Source organism: Uloborus diversus, chromosome 5, assembly GCF_026930045.1.
Source record: "Uloborus diversus isolate 005 chromosome 5, Udiv.v.3.1, whole genome shotgun sequence".
In the NCBI taxonomy this organism is placed as follows: Eukaryota; Metazoa; Arthropoda; class Arachnida; order Araneae; family Uloboridae; genus Uloborus; species Uloborus diversus.
The window spans coordinates 2,686,879-2,702,622 of record NC_072735.1 but is presented as its reverse complement, the minus strand read 5'-3'; the positions used below and the strand labels follow the sequence as shown (position 1 = coordinate 2,702,622).

Genomic DNA, 15,744 nt, shown 5'->3' with positions numbered 1-15,744 from the left:
TTCTGTAGGTCGAATTTGGAGTTTAGGTTAGAGTAGGGGGGGGGGGGGAAGCGCCAAGAATAATCTTTTCACGGATTGATCGGTAAAATAAATTTAAGTGATCGATATGCTAATTAATGGACGTATCTCAACTCCACATCAAGGAAAATTGATATTCCGTTGAGATTCTTGAGTCATTAAATACAAAATTAATCAAAAAATTTATTTTCCTTTTTTCTTCCCATAATAGGAGAAAACAAATATTAAATATGCATACTCAAACCCCAAATAATGAGGGAATTAATAAAATATTTATAAACGAATAAAAATTTTGTTTTAAATATTTATTTAGCGAGACTAATTTTTGTCGTCATGGTTACAAATCGTTTGCATTCAAGGCTTACCTCAGTTTTTGCATAAAGGTTCTTTTTTGTGCAAAATCAAGTATTTTCAAGAAAAACATCTAAAAATACTTAATTCTGGTAAAGATAAAGGTATAACATTATACGTTGTAAGTTTAATCTTAATGAAAAGTGCACGAGTGCAATTTGGTCATTCTTTATTACCTCATCCTAATTACTAGTTTTTTTTTTAAGAATATGCCTCCTTTTACCTAACCCAGAAAATCACTGGTCATGATATGAGTGTGATTTTTGTGATTTGTCCTTTACTTCCATTCTATACATAGAAACTCAACGAGTAGGGTCCTATCGCAATTTGTGATTTCGAAAAACATAATTTGAATTCAAGACGTCAAAATTCAAATGAATGCCAGGGCCTTTTTTTTTTCTTTTTTTCAAGTTACAACAATTTATGCGTTTTCAAATAAAATTGTGAAATCAAAGTTTGTGTGTGATCTTTGTATTACTGTGGGGTCTCTTGGCCAGAATGGGCTATGCTGCAAATGCTTGAAAAAAATGACAATCTTGAAAAAGAGAGGAAAGAAACAAACTTTTGAAATCTAAGAAATCATGGCTAAAACTAAAACAAGTGAAAATGTGTGAGGGCTATCAGCTAAAAACAGATAAATAATTATAAATCATGTATTAATTTGAAAAAGAAAGGCATCCTCTCTAATATGCACACTTGAAGGATCCATGAGCATTGCATGTCTGAGACAATTTCTTTTACTCATCATTTGTCCTAACATAACTGAACCAACACTTATTTGCAATATTAGCAACCAAACTTCAAATGATTAAAATGTTTTTTTTTTCCCACCACACTTCTAAGATTTATATGAAATGGCTAGATGTAGTTAAAAAATATAGTAGCTAATTTGAGAGGTTGCAGAAAATTTGTAACAATCTGGTAGAAAACATAAAATATACAGACATATAGAGTTGATACAAGAACTTTATTTATAGCTTCCAAAAATATATGCATTCAAATGATCAAATCTTTATTTCTTTATGAATGAAACAGAAATATATCAGTTTAACAAATTAGATTTGATCAAAAGATCCTAATTCAAGGGAAATGGAGCAAGCCTCCAAACAATATGGCAAAAACCTTTTAAAAATTAACCAATTCCTCTTAAATGAATTGCTATGAGGCATGTATGTCTTCAGATACTTCCACTCTTTTTTGGTGACAAGCAGAAAAATTACACAAATTATTTTCAATATTTTGCCCCAATGTCTCGTTAGTTCTACCATTATCCTGCTTCACACTGTTCCTTCAATGTTCGATGTAGGATGCCTTTAAAGATGTCTTAACAAGCTTCTAGGCAAATATCTAGAAAAAGGAGGATCCAAGTTTTAAATCTTCGAGAATATGCTCCTACTTAGTCTACCTTGAGCTTAAAAATTTACTTTCTTTTCATTTGAACTATTTTACAAAAATTATGGGTGCTATTAACAAAGATGGGGTAAGAGATATCAAGACATGAAAGAAACAGGTGATCTAAAGAAGCTCCAAACATCTCTAGATGGAGTAAAATTGCGTAACACTTTTTCATCAGGGGAGTGTAAAGAGGTGTCAGAAGGTATAAAAAATTACTTAACAAATACACAGTAAAAAATAATTTAGGTTAGCTATGCCAATCACTGTAAATTCGAGAGATCAATGAGCCTGAGCTGTTATCTTTCGCTAACAGCACAGTTAGCTTTTGCTCCTCAGATGTGTAGACAAAATACTACATAGTACAGTTAACTCTCAATCACTGTACTCAAAGTCCTGAAAAATGGTTGTAACCTTTGAGTTACGGGAAGCAACCACAGCCTTCTCAAGAGTTAGGGACCCAATGAAATCTATGAGATAAAAAAAATATTAGAATTAGAGTCAACTGCATAACACAAATCAATGAATAATAAAAAGTTAGAACATAAGAAAAAATTCATGTACACTTGTTATTTGATGATTTTAAAGTTGAATAATTTCCTCCTTGATTACTTATTACAGATTAAAACTCTTGAAATATCACATATTCATACTTTTGTTGAATCAGTTATTACTCTTCAGGCTCAGACTAAGTTGAAAAGCATAAGCAGAGGAAATGACAGCAAATGAAGCCAAATCTCTCTACTATGTGCCATTTAGTCAGGAATTTTCAGTTTTTGCATCTGCACATGCGAAATACTTCTTGGACTGAAGGGGAAAAAACAACTTAATTTAAAACTTAAATGCACAAATATTGCCATGTACCATAATCATACTGGAATAATACACAATGCATTGTTTTTTCTCATTTTTCAAATATCAAATTGCAGTTGGTTCTCTGTTTAACGACATTCTATTGAATGACTTTTCCTAGTCCCAGATACTCCACTGCAGTTTTAGAAGTATTCTATTTAAGTACGATTTTTTGCGGTCCCCTGAAAGTCGTTAGATAGAGTCAACTGTATTATATTTCTCATCTATTTCTAATTAAATCATTTATTTAATAGTTTTAATAGGTTAACAAGCTGTTTTTAATAGCTTACTCTGCTTAACTTTTTTTGAACACAAATCAATAAACAATCACAAGTTAGAACACATGGGAAAAAGTTCATGTAGACTTGTGTCATTTATCAACTTTTAAAAGTACTACTAAGAGAAGTAAAAATACTACTTTATCTACTTTAAAGTTGTATGATTTTCTACTTGATTACCTCTTACAGATGAAAACCCTTGAAACATCATACAGATCCATACTTCTGTTGATTCAGTTGTTACTCTTCAGGCTCAGGCTAAACTGAAAAGTACAAGCAGAGGAAATGACTGACAGTAAATGAAGCCAAATCTCTCTACCATGTACCATTCAGTAAGGAATTCAGTTTCTGAAGCTGCACGCCCAAAATACTTCTTTAACTGTGGGGGGAAAAAACAATGTAATTTCAATCTTAAATGCAACAATATTACAATGCATCACAATGGAATAGTACGCAATGCATGAGTTTTCACTGTTTTCATAAACAAATTATTATATTTCTGTTGTCTATTACACCAGATTTCTACTTACTCAGATGAACAATATAGAATAGCATCCAAAAGGAGAACAATTATAATAAATTAATATGAATTTCTGCCTTCTGTGCATAGAAAAAAAAATCAAGAATAACAAATATCAAGCGGGGAAATGCTTTGCACACAATGCATTTTAACCTGGAGTGCTCACAGACATATAAGATAAACACACCACTTGTGATCAGTGCTTCAGTAGTGGCCACTTCAAGGTTAATACTTGAGAAAATAGGATTCCAGGTCTCCCAATGGATTCAAAAGTGCATCAAACATCATTTACACCTCAATAGCGAAATATTAAATACATTGTAACATTTTACCTGCATCAAATCATATTATCTACATGCAAGGTCGAGCGAAACAATTTTGTAATAGATTAACTAGGTGCATCAATTTTTAAATAAATATTTGATTCTTTAATTGAAGTTTTCAATACTGTTTTTTGGGCACTTATCTAGTTCTTCTGTGAAACATAAATTAAACTTAATTATTAAAATTTGCCTTACCAAATTATCCTTGGGTACTTTTCGTTCGTTCATGCGCGTCAAACCATTGCAGTCGCCTAACGTCATAGTTGCCATAAACTCCAGGTCAAAATCACTAACGATTTAGCTGTTATTTACATCCACTCGACAAGATGCTGTCCATCTTTAGATAAAAGTAGCCTCACAAAAACTGGACCTAATGCATTGTAATGAAAAGAAAAAAGCCAGGAATATAATACAAACATTACAGTGCAACAAGAATAACACACAGTAAAAGAGCTATAAAAACACTATTGAAAAGATATTACATGAAGCACTTTGGCATTAAGTATAAAATAATTACCCATTGCTATTTTAATTGCCTGTTGAGCTGAAGGAGCTCTTAGTATAAAAAATGGCAGTTAATGCAATAAATGTATTATCAAACAGAAAGCTGCATTTATGTTGATTAAAAATACACCAAATCGAGGTCCCCAAAACACCAGATACCTTGTTTGGTGACTAAATACGGTTCATAAAACCAATCATCAGCAAACTTAGGGTCATTAATGAATTGCGACACATTTTGAGCAGTGTATTTATTTATAACCTTATAAAACAGATAATACATGCAACGTAGTATTATTTTTTAAAGAGGAAGCAACTTGTAAGAAAATTAGATTATATTTCTTATATGTCAGTTCGGTGTACTGGTCAACACACAAAACTTATACTCACTTATAGATTTCCTTTCATTTTTGTTTTCTTTCCTTTTTTTGGCACTCTCGCCAGCCAAAAACATTGGTGTATTTTAATTTGTAATACACCAATTCGACAGTTCCATGTTTTTAACGTGTCGAATATGAACATCACTCGTCAATTTAGCAGAATCTTGCACATCAAAATGCACAAAATTCTCTTCTTCCGTAATTTGTCTTGTAAGCTTTCAAATGAGGAAAACTTCGCCCCTACTTCAAAATTCATTCCTCCATAATTACAATAATATTAGATCATTAAAATTTATCCATATAGGAAAGTATGCTGAGCAAACACGAGGCGCAGTTGTTGCTAGCTGGAAAAAACAACGCGAACGTGATCGCCAAATATCGAGGACGTCTGAAACCACGCCAAGTTACTACAAAGGTTGCTAGAAAAATCGAGGAGTAGCAGACACTTCCACAACAAAAATACTTCATTGTGAATTTTTCATGATTATTTTTGCAAGAACACTAAATGGGAAAATTATTTCGATTGTTTAATGGAAAAATAAAGTACAGTATCTCTATATTCGATTCGATTTCGATTCCGAGTCACAACTGACTACAACTGTATTTATGTCGAGGACTGCATACTAAGTGCCTTGCCTCCATTATTTTTTTATACCGATAGATGGCAGCACCAACAGTTAATGAGAATTTAGAACTAGACCAGGAGCTAATAGCTACCTGGTGCTAGCACCCCCAGAGGTATCGTTTCACTTGGAGGACATTGAGACCACGAGCATATTTAACGTCGCCCAGTCCCCATTAATGACGACGGTGGATCTTTGACCATCGAGGTTCGAACTCAGGACCCTCCGGTCCCGAATCCGTCACTCTTGTTGAAACTCGTTTGATAATTTGGCAACACTGTTTTTACTATAGTTATGTTTAGTGAACCTGGCAACGGAAAATGTTTAGAATTCCTTTCTTTTAAATTGTCGTTATACGTCCTACGGTTCTAAGCTAATTATATACGATTATTATACGTTTAAGTTGCTCAATATGTTTAAGAATTATATCCTGTGTATGTCATGTCATCTACAATAAATTGTATACCCGGGATTTACGACCCGGGATTACGACGTGTTTAAGAGCTCTGGAAACATTAGGCGTCACTACGCAAAATTATGCTGCCATGTTGTATCCGGTTGTGGAGTCGTGTCTTCCAACTGATGTATTAAAAGCTTGGGATAGATATTTATTAAACAGTGAGGTGGATGATGAAGAAACCGTCCAAATTACGAAAGAGAAACTGTTGGAAAGGTTGATGTCATTTCTTCGTCGCGAGATAGAAGGGGAAGAGCATCGGGCTTTAGCCGAAAGAGCCTTTGGTCAGCCCGCAAAAGTTAAGAAGGAATCTTCAAGCAAAGATGAACCTACAGCAATGACTTTAACATCTTCTTACGAAAGGCCTTGTAAGACTGAGTGCATTTTTTGTCAGAAACGTCATGACAGTCAAGACTGTCATAAAGCTGCCTCAATGAGTACAGAAGAGAGAAAATCAATTGTAATACGTAGACGCTGCTGCTTGGTGTGCTTGAAGATTGGACACATGGCGAAAAACTGTCGCAGTAATATTCATTGCCTTGTATGTGGAAAGCGACACTACGTAATCTTGTGTCCAGAATTGTCTAGAAAAAATAAGGTTCAACTCCCTAATGAATCAAAGATAGAAGTGAATACGTCCACTTTATTTACGGAACTTACACCTCAGAAGGTTATATATTTGAAAACATTATTGATACGTTTAAGAAATGGAAATCAAGAAATTTATGTCAGAGCCCTCCTTGATGATGGATCACAGCGATCTTACGTAACCAACCAAGTAGTTAAAGAGTTAAGGTTAAAACCTTCAGGTACAGAGTTATTGTCCCAAGGACTATTTGGTGGTAAGCAAACAGCTGAAGTTAAACATGGTCGCTATGACATCAACGTTCAGAATATCGATAGAAGGTTTTCGTGCAACATGTCAATTTTGGACCAGCCCAAGATATGTTCTTCTTTGCCTCGCATACGTGACCCAGATTTAGTACAAGAATTAAAACGTCGAGGAATTGAACTAACAGACATCGGTCCAGAAACTCCTCCTATTGACATGCTCATCGGTGCTGACTTTCTTGGAGGAATATTAACAGGAAGAATAGAAGTTCTGCCATCTGGTATAACAGCCGTAGAAACGAAACTCGGATGGAGTGTTTTAGGTCCAGGAAAGAAGAGCAGCATAAATATGGTATCGCTATGTATGCATCACTCAGAGATACGCAAAATTTGGGACTTAGACTCTTTGGGTATAACAGATCCCACTGAGAGGAAAACAACTAAGGAGCTAGATGAAGAAACGGTCACATTTTTTCAAGAGACAATTCGGAAAACTGGCAACAGGTATGAGGTGGCTCTTCCATGGCTAGCAGGACATCCTCACTTGTATGATGGATACGACCAGGCAGAAGCAAGACTTCGCACTGTTACTAAGCGTCTTTTGAAAGACAATTACTACGAACTGTATGATGGTGTCTTACAGCAGTGGAAGAATGATAACATCATAGAGGAGGTGACAGAAGCTAAAATGTCAAGTTCAAAGGCTTGTCATTATTTGCCCCATCATCCAGTCGTTAAATCATCAAGCGCTACCACGAAGGTCAGGCCAGTCTTTGACGCTTCACGCAAACGCCCCGGATATGCCTCCTTAAATGACTGTCTTAGTACAGGACCAAGTTTATTAAGTGAAATCCCTCGCCTCATAAGTAAATTTCGTTGTGGTGCCATTGGAGTAACTGCAGACATTAAACAAGCATTTCATCAACTCTCTTTAGCTGCCAAAGATAGAGACTACCTAAGGTTCCTTTGGTGGGAAGACAAAGAACACACTAAGATGAAATTTTACAGGCATTGTCGTGTTGTTTTCGGCGTTTCATCAAGCCCCTTCTTATTAAATGCCACGATTAAATTTCATCTTGAATCGCAGGAATTCCAATCAATAGTCCTGCAAAACACGATCAATCGAATGAAAGAAGGATTTTATGTAGACAACTTAGTCACGAGTGTGAATACCAGCGAAGAACTGGAACAATTAAAATCGCAAGCTATAGAAGTAATGCAAAAGGGTTCCTTTGAATTGAGATGCTGGGCTTACAGTGGAATTGAAGAAAGTATAGATCAGAATGTACTTGGCCTGAAATGGGACACTCATGCAGATGAACTTTATCGTGCTGGCTGTAAAACGACTTCAGAAAAGGTCCTTTCAAAGAGAAAGCTTCTCTCTGTAGTTAACAGCATATACGATCCTATTGGATTTACATCACCTGCAACTCTTCTTCCGAAATTATTGCTTCAAGAAGCTTGGAAAAACAAGATAGGCTGGGACGACGATCTGCCTCTGAATATTCAACATAGATATCAACACTGGGCGAAGCATATTGATCTCATAGAACAGTGCCGAATACCTCGTCGATTAATGCTAGGAACTCTTGAGAATACAAACCTTCATGTCTTTACCGATGCTTCCGCAGATGCATACGCTTGCTGCTTATACTTACGCTTTGAAGAAGAAACGGGAACCTCTGTCCAGTTTATAACTGCCAAAGCCAGAGTAGCCCCGATGAAAAGACCGACGATTCCACGCTTAGAGTTACTTGGAGTTACAATGAGTGCAAGAATAGCAAGTACCGTTTTAGAAGCAATACAGCATCCTTTAAAAACTTCCTTTTGGGTCGATTCAATGGTTGTTCTAAGCTGGATAACGAAAGGAGAACCGTGGAATACTTTCGTCGGTAACCGGGTTAAAGAAATACGTCAACTTACAAATGTCGATAGTTGGAGATTTGTACCAGGATCTATGAATCCGGCCGACTTGCCCTCGCGTTCTTGTAATTGGAAGGAGCTGATAGATAGTCGATGGTGGGAGGGTCCCACTTGGCTAAGAGAAACAGAAAATACCTGGCCAAATACTGAGATAACGATGCCTGAAGAAGCTTTAGTTGAAAGAAAGAAAAGTGTTATCTGCATCACGAATATTAACTTACAGGAAAACTTCAGCAAGAAGCTTCTATATTTTTCTAAGTACAGCAAAGTTATAAGAATGGTAGCTTGGATGCTGAGATTTATAAATAATGCTAGGAATAAGTCCACCCGAGTTATCTCCGAGTTAACATGTGAAGAAATACAGAAGGCAGAACTCACTGTCATTAAACTGGTACAAACAGAACTGCATCCTGAATTGAAGGAAAAATACTCGAAGTCTATACGATTTTCCGAAGAGTCTGGAGTTTTAAAGGTTGAAACTAAGTTAGTTTTGGGTGAAGATCCAGAAGATTTTCAGAAACCAACCGTACTAACTGATCATCCCATCGTGAGACTGTACATTGAATACGTTCATAAAGCTTTGATGCATAGTGGTGTTCAGACAACTCTGAATCATATTCGAGAGCTCTACAGGATTCCTCGCGGTCGGAGGGTTGTTAGAGAGGTTATAAGCAAGTGTGTGATCTGCAAGCGACACTCAAGCAAGCCAGTACAGCCGAATACAGCGCCTCTACCCATTGATAGAACGAAACGCATTTCTGCATTCCAAGTCACTGGTGTAGATTTGGCGGGACCTTTACACTTACGTCAAGGTACCAAGGCATGGATTGTTTTGTTCACATGTGCTGTATATAGAGCCATTCACCTAGAGCTCGTCACGTCATTGTCAGCTGAAGCATTCCGGCAAGCAATGAGAAGATTCTTCGCTAGAAGAGGGAGATGCTCTGTAATGTATTCTGACAATGGGTCAAATTTTACTGGAACAGCACGAGCCCTTCAATCATTGAATTGGGAGGAAATACAATCTGAATGTGCCTTGCAAAACATCAAATGGCATTTTAGCCCACCCACCGCGCCTTGGTATGGTGGTTGGTGGGAGAGAATGGTACGTAGCATTAAACAAATTTTACGAAAGTGCTTGGGAAAGGCTTGCGTGACATACGAAGAGATGCTCACGGTGTTGTGCGAAGCAGAAAGTGTCATTAATGTGAGACCACTCACCTACATCTCGGACGATCCGAATGAAATGACACCTGTAACTCCAGCTCATTTCATACAAGACATAAGAGGATCAGAAACACATGACTTGAACATTATTGACTCCCAGCATTTATTAAAAATAGTGCGTTATATACAAAGTTTGCGCGATAATTTTCGAAAACGCTTCCAGAAGGAATATTTAGGTGAACTTGTACGCAATCCAAAATCAAGATCAAAACAGCAGGAAATTTCGGTGGGAGAAATAGTTCTCATAGGATGTGAGGACAGTAAGAGATTGAACTGGTCATTAGGTCGTGTTGTTGAACTGTATCCTGGCAGGGATGGTATCCAAAGAATTGCCAAACTACGAGTTGCTAATGGCTACCTCGTTAGACCTTTGCAGAGGCTGTATCCTCTCGAAATGTCAATCAGTGATTTGCCGTCAGACCTAGCAGCAAATGGAAAGGAGGTGACAGCTAATATCGATTCTGGGTTCTTGGAGTCCACAGCAGTTCCTATTCCAAAAACCCTCAACCCTGACGCTGAGATTTTCATTCCCATGACCGAGGTACCTCAGCCAGTGAAACAAACCCGCAGTGGTCGACGAATAGTCCCTCCACAACGTTTGGACTTGTAGACTTCAATTATTTTTTTTCTCGTACTGTGACTTTAAAATTGTGTTAACTATTATTTGCATTATTCATCATTGTCTTTCATTTTTGTTATAGTTTGAAATTATTTATTATGTATTTTATTTTATTGTAGTTTTGTATTGCGATCAGCTTTATTTGCAATACAAAAGGTGGGAGTATGTTGAAACTCGTTTGATAATTTGGCAACACTGTTTTTACTATAGTTATGTTTAGTGAACCTGGCAACGGAAAATGTTTAGAATTCCTTTCTTTTGAATTGTCGTTATACGTCCTACGGTTCTAAGCTAATTATATACGATTATTATACGTTTAAGTTGCTCAATATGTTTAAGAATTATATCCTGTGTATGTCATGTCATCTACAATAAATTGTATACCCGGGATTTACGAAGTTTCATTTGAGTAACAACAACTCTACCGATCGGTCTACCACGGACCCAGTATCTCTATATTTTTTCATTTTCCATTTTTTTTCCTTCTTCTTCTTTTCTTCTATTGACCATTGCCTATTTGATTTCCGCTGAAAATAAAGCGAGAAGAAAGCGTCAGGCTTCAACATTTGCCTATTTTTAGTATGAAATCCGTTTTTTCAATTATCTTCAAATCTTATTTCTGCAGATATTGTGCAAATGTGCTTTATCTTTCCACGGAAGTAGTGATGTATACGCGAATATACAAATCCCAAATGCGTGATCTGATAACCACGCCCCAATGATTGAAACGCGAAAGAATAAAGACTGCATAATAGATGGCGCTACTACATGTTCTCTTCTTGCTGTTGGAAGTATCAAGTTTCATTTCAATCGCTTCATGTAACTAATTTTACACTTAGTCAGGAGGACAGAATATAGCATAGGGTCCATTTTATTTAGAAGAACTGAACCGTTCGAATTTTAATTTTAAGACCCAAAAATAGCTTAAAGTTTTTTAAATGGCCCAAAATACTTATGGTGTCGCTTCGTTTTTCATTTCATTCAAAATCCCGTGAAAAAATACCCCCCCCCCCCCCGAGATAAATTTCATCTCTGATGAAAACAGATGAATATTTGATTTTTTTTTTGCGAACCCATTTTTGACAAGCACTGGTTATAACAAGTGAAATCGTTGTTCCTTCACTCTCGTTCTAAACGAGTTCGACTGCTCCTATAAAAGCCCAATCACACACACACTAAACAATTTTTCTATAATACATCACTAAGAAATGGTTGACGTATTTGATGTATAGAGTTATTTATTATATTAATAAAATCCCACCAAAAATATTAGGGGTGTGGCGCACCCACTGGCATGCTTGTGAATCCGCTTATGAACTAAACAAGTCGCCTGATCGGTATGACATTGAACTTGGGGCCGGAGGGTTTCGGGTTCGATCGTCGCCGGTGGAGGATCCACCGTCGTCATTAACGGTGACTGGGCGACGTTAAATATGCTAGTGGTCACAATGTCCTCCAAGTGAAACGATACCTCTGGGGGTGCCAGACCAGAAAGTTATTCGGCTCTTGGCCTGGATCTAAATTCTCGAACTCTCCATAGATGGCACCACCATCTATTGTTTTGTCTTCTGAAGGCAAAGCGCCTGGCACGCAGTCCTTCATTGTTTGAGGACCAGAGGTCCATATGATATTTGTTAGTTGAACTAAACAAGGAATTATTGTATATGCAAATTACGTAACGCAATACAATTACTCTGCATCTTCATATGTAGTAATAATATCCTTCATTTTTTGGGAATTTTCAAATTTATCGTAAATTATAAGAAACAATATATCAATGCTTTGTATTAAAAACCATCCAGGGTTGTAGCTAATAGGCATTCATATTAAGGTAGGGCACTACACTTGCATGGCAGGGCACCCAGGAATTTTGTTATTGGAGAGAGTTTCACGCATCATCTTAATGATAGCCCATGGCATTCACTATGTTGAAAATGCTGTGACTTTAACCACCCTTCTTTTTTTTTTTTATTCAAGCATACCTATACAGAAAGAGAGACAGAGCAGCCCTTTTAGGATGGGGTTATTACCATTGAGAAGGAATACTAATGGAGGGAACCATAGCAAATGTCTCAGTGAAATAAGCTTGGGACCCAATGTTTCCGAGGTCAGGTGACTTGTTTGGCTGGGAAGTTGTCGCGTTTTGGCACGCAATCGCTCTTTTGACATTAAATATTTTTCAGACGACGCTGCGGCGCTTATTATGAAGTCGGGGCTACAAATCAGAGCAACTCTGGCTCCAACTCCTTTACCTCATAATAATAAACAAATAAATAAATAACGGATACAAATACAGGCCTATCGTTCAAACTCCCTCTCCCCAATTCTTTCCGGATTTTAAAATATAATGTAACTGCATTTTATTTTGATGTTTATTTCCTGAAATGACGGGCATGTACAAATAGTTTAAAGTGTTCTGTTATTGACTGAAAATTTATGGATTCATATGTATTGTAATCAATGTTTTGAAATGATTTCATACGCAGGCATACTAGTATTTAAATTGAAGCATAAAAATAACAAATCTTTATTCTCGCACATCTGCTGTTCACAGGATCTTGGCGAAAAGCTACTCGCCAACAAAGCAAATGTACACAAAATGCTTAAGGGCGGTTAAAATAATTACTAGTTAAATAAGAAGTGTTTTTATGGAACTAAAATATTATTTGCACTCAAGATATACAATGTTTTATAACTTTTAGAGGCAAAATAAGTACAAAAATTTAAAAATTATGGGGAACTGTGGAATATGTACTCGTTGAATGCATATAAATATTATTTTTTCTTTATTTAGAAGTAAAAAAAACATTCGTGCATGCTAGGAAAAAGTTACTGGACCTCCTAGTGTGACTTTTTCCTCAGTTTACAATGCTAGAATACTATACTATTACTATAAATCTAATTTTTCCCTTCTACAGTTAAAGGTTGTTATCAAGCATGGCTTCAGCTAATGAAAACTTCTTCAGCGGTTACGGTCAACTCGAAATTGCTCCCCAGGTCACATGGTACTGTTGCCGTATCGGGATAGTAGGGTTGCACTCTCTCCATCTATTCCTTCTCAATGGTTATTACCAGAGTTATAAGCATATAAATCAGCGAGAATTGCGTTGTAAATTAAATGAGGGAAAAAAGGACTAGCAATATGAACTTCGACCTAAAGTAATATTCGTGCAAAAACTGGGATATGGAAACTCTGCATACGTAAATTATCGAAATTTTAGAAATAAAAACGCAATTTTGGACAAAAACTTTGGTGCTGTTATTGGGAAGGGATGTTCAGAGGTCATTCCTGGCAAATGTGTCAAAATTAAAGTCACGCGCAGTTGTAGAACATCTTTGCATGGTAACCAGGTGCGTTCACATGATTTCATTAAGGGAGGGGTTTTGGTATTGGTGGGTGGATTTTGGAGGGGTTTTGGTTTCTTCACTCTCACTTGCATTGTCAGGAAAACACGCGAGAATGCCAAATAATTCATTTCTGTGTAATGGTCACATGAAGGGACGTAGCAGGGAGAGGGGGGGGGGTTAAAATCCATAAAGCCTTGGTTTGGAATGACCAATCCTAGTACGGTATTTTATATACATGTAAGGATTGTTATGGGCCCCTCTCTCCTGAATGTATTTTTTTGCTGTGCTAGTGACCGCAATATTCAATCATTTTACAGCTTACTTCGATTCAAACTTTATTATCTGTTTACTGCGCCGTATATTGCAACAAGTATTAAAATTTTTTCAATTTCTTTAGTGACATATGTAAATCAGACTTGATGCTCTCAGATAACGCTTAAGGGGGTCCGGGACACATTTTGAAAACAAATTTATTGTATACTTTAGAGTTTTGAATTTTTTTGCACTGATTCACCATCTAATTAATAAGCAAAATTACAACATAAATATGAAAAAGAAATTATTTAGGTTTATTTTATTTTTTTAAAATGGTGTTGCTTTAAATTGCTATAACTCAAAATATTATTGATGAATTTTCAATTTTTTTTCAAAAAAGTATGCACGAATATCTAAGCTTTAATTTTTATTTGGCGATTTTAAAAATATTGATTTAATAAAAAATAAAAAATATTTGAAGAAAAATTTCGAAAAATTTGAAGATACTTTTTTTAAAAAAAATCATTATTTTTGCAGTAAACTTTTTTTTTTTTTTTTCAAAACCGCCGAATAAAAATAAAAGTAAACTGTTTGAAAAAGACATGCTCCAAATTTCATTACTTTATCTCCATCGGTTCATGACTTATAAGAGTTTGAATGCAAGAAATCGGGAAAAATTGCATCATGGAGAAAAACGCGTTTAAAGTTTTAAAGCTAAATACACATAAGTTAGGTGCGGGCAACAAAAATAATTACATCTTTTGTTCTGATAAAGATAGAAACACGATTCAAACGTACTTTAAGCAGAAAAACAGAATAATTTTTTAAATAATAAAAAAAATTGCAAAAGTTGACGATTTTTGTGTCCCGGACCCCCTTAACAAACAAAACACGAAGGAATTCATTGCAAATGATGCTTCTTCATAGGAAAAACACTCATCTTTTCTTTTTGTGAAATGCTAAAGTTTTCTTATAAGGTGCTTGACAAGCTCCTTATAAAAAGCAATATTAAATGCAGTTTGTGCATTGTATTGACACATCGTTGAAATGGTTCTTCCAACTCTGTTTTTCCACCTCTGTTACGTATGACTTTAGTTGATGAAGCAAAGACAATCGTAAAGTGCAGCAAAAAAATTTGTTTAATGTTTTTTTTTTTTTTTTTTTTTTTTTTTTGTTCTTTTTTTAAAGCGTTTATCCTTTGGGAAGGGATTGAAAACCTAAAAGCCATCTTTTGGTCACGGCCGTGCTTAGGAGTTTTTACTTTTTCAGGAGGAACACATTCATCATCTGCAAAAACCAAGCAAATAACAAGTGATCTCTGTGATTTCGGTCATGAAAATATTAACAGGACACTGCAATTTAAAAAAAACTCTTTAATTATATGCCAAAATAAAAAGTATGTTCGTTTAAATAATTATGTAAAGTTTGTGTTTCAAAGTGCAATGTTTTGAAAATGCAACAGAAAGCAATGCAAAAAGAGTAAACTTGTTTTTTTAAAAAGTAAGAAATTTTATATTTTGCTATTTTTTTGTTATTGGAATAACAAAAGAAATATAAATGTGGTAAGAATAATTTGAAACTAAGAACTATAGAAGATTCATTTACTCTTGTACAATTTTCAGTAGCCATAATATTAAACAAAATAACTTCGCCTTATAAAAGTAGTTAAAATAGCCAAAACCGCGTTGCTTTTGTTTGCTTAATGAATATCTTAATTTACTTTGAGATCTAGAAACTTGAGTTCGAAACTGAAAGTTACTTTGTAAGATGACCCAATTTTTCTATATAATGAACATAAGAATTTGCTGGGATTTCGATATATAGAAAATTTCGATGTATGTAAGTT

The 15,744-nt window shown here is 35.6% G+C and overlaps 1 protein-coding gene across 1 annotated transcript; it reads left to right on the top strand.

Annotated features, from left to right (window-relative positions):
- The first annotated feature begins 6,614 nt into the window (after positions 1 to 6,614).
- LOC129222411 (uncharacterized) lies at positions 6,615 to 10,995 on the top strand. The gene is made up of 2 exons (XM_054856921.1): positions 6,615 to 9,113; positions 10,921 to 10,995. The coding sequence occupies exons 1-2, from the start codon at positions 6,615 to 6,617 to the stop codon at positions 10,993 to 10,995; spliced, it is 2,574 nt and encodes an 857-aa protein (XP_054712896.1).
- The last annotated feature ends 4,749 nt before the right edge of the window (positions 10,996 to 15,744 follow it).